At 51.9% G+C, this 3,696-nt stretch overlaps 1 protein-coding gene across 1 annotated transcript; it reads left to right on the forward strand.

Moving 5' to 3' along the window:
* Positions 1 to 267: 267 nt before the first annotated feature.
* On the forward strand, positions 268 to 3,384 carry LOC140219974 (uncharacterized). Its single transcript, XM_072290142.1, has one exon. It carries the CDS (start codon positions 268 to 270, stop codon positions 3,331 to 3,333), a length of 3,066 nt encoding a protein of 1,021 aa, XP_072146243.1. The 3' UTR covers positions 3,334 to 3,384.
* The last annotated feature ends 312 nt before the right edge of the window (positions 3,385 to 3,696 follow it).

The following is a 3,696-nucleotide window of genomic DNA, read 5'->3' on the forward strand; positions in this document are numbered from 1 at the left end:
GTCAAGATAAGCTATGATCCTGCTTTTATCGACAAAGTACGCTACAGTTGCGATGGTGTATCCAATGCCCTTATCAAAGACCCCAAATCTTTCGTTAACAGAACATCTCGGTCACCATCGCCTGATTCATCCCTTACAGCCAAACCTTCTGAGTCATCACGTTCCACTACTTCTAACCGATTTTCATGTAATTCCAATTGTAGCCTTTCTACTTTAAAACTTAATGCAAGGAGCATAACTACCAAGTTTCGTGGGTTCCAGGGAAACATGCTTCACAAAGTAATTGAGGACATGGATCTCACGCTCGTCAACGATCCAAGGAATAGCACGAGGCTCGGCACAAGTGTTCAAAGAGACACGAACCCCGACTTAACCCTCACCAGAAGTATCCCCCAAGCTTGCTGGACCAATCTGGAGCAGTACTTAGGCAGCGACCACTTGCTGCTAGCCACCACTCTCCATAGGCTCGAATACAAAGCCAGGATAGGCACGGCTCGCCTCACGGATTGGACCAAGCTGCGGGAGATAAGAGAAGAAAGAGCTGCGAACGAACAGAGCCAACAGCTTCAGTCAATTAAGGACTGGATCACTCAGCATCACCAGGATGTGAAGGCGCAAACCAAAATGCTTGAAACATCCACCACCACTCCAAGCATCGATGCTCGTTTGCTCCACATGTGGGAAGCCCGGCGTAGCCTGCTGAAGCGTTGGAAGAGGCAAAGATTAAATCGCAAGCTCAAGAGGCGAATAGCACTACTCACACAAGAGGCTGCGGAATACGCTACCACGCTATGCCGAGAGAATTGGCTATCCCTCTGCGACAGCTTGAGAGGAAGACTGAGTACTTCCAAGACATGGAAGTTATTGAGGTATTTATTCAACCCGGCCAGCAGCAAAACGGAATCCCACCACAATATAGCCCGAGTAATTCACCAATTTCCTGGAAACGAGGCGGACCTCCTTTTGGCTCTCAAAGCCCAGTACTTCCCCACACAGACATCGGAGCCTCTGCCACCCTACACCGGCACCCCTAACGAGCTCCTAGATGAGGACATTCATCTACATGAGGTAACAGCGGCGACAATGGGCTTGAGGCGCCACACAGCCCCGGGAATGGACCAAATTACCAATAACGCACTTATAAATCTTGACAGCCCCTCGCTAGTAGAGCTTACCGCTCATCTTAACGAAGTGTGGAGGAAAGGAAACCTTCCCGAGGACTGGAAAATAGCCGAGGTTCGTCTGATACCGACGCCAGGCAAGCCACCAGCCATTGAGAACCTACGACCGATCTCCCTCACTTCGTGTGTAGGAAAGCTCCTAGAGCACATCGTTCTCAACCGGCTACAACCATTCCTGGAGGATTCGGGGAAACTTCCAACAACGATGATAGGATTCCGTCCACACCTCTCAACTCAAGACATCCTACTTCAGCTGAAAGAGGAGGTGATTGTACCAGCGACACGCAACTCCCCCACGGCTATCCTCGCCTTAGATCTTAAAGGGGCGTTCGATAACGTCAATCACACAGCAATCTTACAAAGGCTAAACGCGCTAGGCTGTGGGTCCAGGACGTACTCCTATATCAGAGATTTCCTCTCAGATAGAAAAGCCATCCTAAAGGTCGGGGACAAAGCCACAAACCCCTTCCTACTGGGTGGGCGCGGCACACCACAGGGCGCAGTGTTATCCCCTCTCCTTTTCAATATCACCCTAATTGGCCTACCGCCGCTCCTCGATAACATCCCAGGGATCCGGCATGGCCTATATGCCGACGACATTACCATCTGGTCGTCCACAGGGTCCATCGGGGAAATTGAGAACCGCTTGCAGGAAGCTGCAGACGTGGTGAGCGACTATGCTAAGTCATGCGGGCTCAGCTGCGCCCCCCAAAAGTCGGAGCTACTCCTGGTCTCACCGCGAAAGAAGCACACATCTGACTCGCCCACTATCAACATACAACTGGAGGGACACACCATCGTTCCGTCTCAGAACGTAAAGATATTGGGAATGGTTTTCCAGTCGGATCGCACCAATACAATATTAATTCAAAAGCTTAAAAATACAACAGCCCAAGTTTCGCACATGATCCGGCGAATAACAACCAAGACAAGAGGAATGGGGGAGGTGGACACGCTTCGGCTTGTGCAAGCCTTCGTCGTGTCTCGAATAACTTACGCTATTCCATACGCACTACTCAACGAGACGGAACTGAAGAAAATCAACACAATGATCAGAAAGGCATATAAGCAGGCGATGGGCCTGCCAACCAGTACGTCCACAGAACGCCTACTACGACTAGGTGTGCACAACACGGCCGAGGAGCTGATCGAGGCACATTTATCCAGTCAGCGAACAAGGCTGGCGGTTACGGAAGCAGGGAGGTCTATTCTCTTACGCCTGGAGCTCTCTGCCCCTCTGAGCCATCCGCCGCCTCAGACTGTGAGCTTACCCCATGCCATCCGGAGAAACATCACCGTACGTCCCCTACCTCGCAATATGCACCCAGTGCACCACGCAGAGCGAAGGGAGGCCCGCGCCCTGACCATACACAAGCGATACGGGACTTTACCCTCTACAGCCTACACGGACGCGGCTTCTTACTCCAGACGCGCAGCCACAACAGCCACCGTAGTCGTCAACACAGAACATCGGAGCAGCATTTCGCTCACACGAAACAATCCCCTCCAAGCCGAGGAAACGGCCATAGCCCTCGCGCTCTCCCAAACAGAGGTTGAAGTCATAGTGACCGACTCCCAACAGGCGTGCCGCAACTTTGCTAGTGGCAGAATTCATACCACTACGCTCCGGATCATCAATCAAAAGCCGCCAACGAGATCAGTCATAATCATCTGGGCGCCAGCTCATCAAGGCATTCCTGGCAACGAGGTCGCCAACCACGTGGCTCGAGATCTGACCCACCGAGCCGAAGCCGAGGAATCTGAACCCGAGCGCATGCACCCTCTAGTCTCGTACCAAGACATCACACAACACTACAAGCTAACCCGCAGAACATATGCACCCCCACACAAGTCACTACCTAGAGAGCAGGAGCGATTCCTCCGAGCTCTACAGGTTAGTACATTACCCCACCCAACCAGAAATCACCTCAGAGACCCTACAAAATTCTCTCCGCAATGCCGCTTCTGCGCAGAGCCCGGGTCCCTCAGGCACATAGTAGGGGGTTGCAGAGCGGCACCATTAAATCCTCCGAACCCTTACCCCACTAACGAGCTTTGGGAGAGAGCCTTGGCCAGCTCCGACCTCGAGGATCAGCAACGGCTGATTGCGAGGGCCCAGGACGCGGCCCGAGCTCAAGGCATTCTGGAATGAGGACGCCTCTCCGAAGCTTCATTCACCGAATAAAAATGTTTATTCTCTCTCTCTCTCTCTCTTTAATTTCTGCACACTCACCTCATGTAGTTGGTATCACAGAGACTTGGCTGCATGATGATATACTAGACTCAGAGTTCACTCCTCCTGGATACGTTCCGGTTCGCGCAGACCGGCGTCATTAAAAACGTGGTGGCGTGGCGTTGCTTTTTTCGGTCCGGCCTCAAGTTTTCTAGATTATCACCACCAGGCGATCTAGAATCCGTCTGGTGTAAAATTTATCTATACAAAGCACATCTCGCGATAGGCGTCTTGTACCATCCACCAAGTTCCTCTGTAGATCACGTTGAAACTCTCAGTAAC

The sequence above is a fragment of the Dermacentor andersoni genome, chromosome 8 (assembly GCF_023375885.2).
Source record: "Dermacentor andersoni chromosome 8, qqDerAnde1_hic_scaffold, whole genome shotgun sequence".
NCBI classification, from domain to species: Eukaryota; Metazoa; Arthropoda; class Arachnida; order Ixodida; family Ixodidae; genus Dermacentor; species Dermacentor andersoni.

Bases quoted from the DNA above. Each gene is read 5' to 3' on its own strand.
- LOC140219974 (XM_072290142.1), top strand. From the start codon at position 268: ATGCTTCACAAAGTAATTGAGGACATGGATCTCACGCTCGTCAACGAT.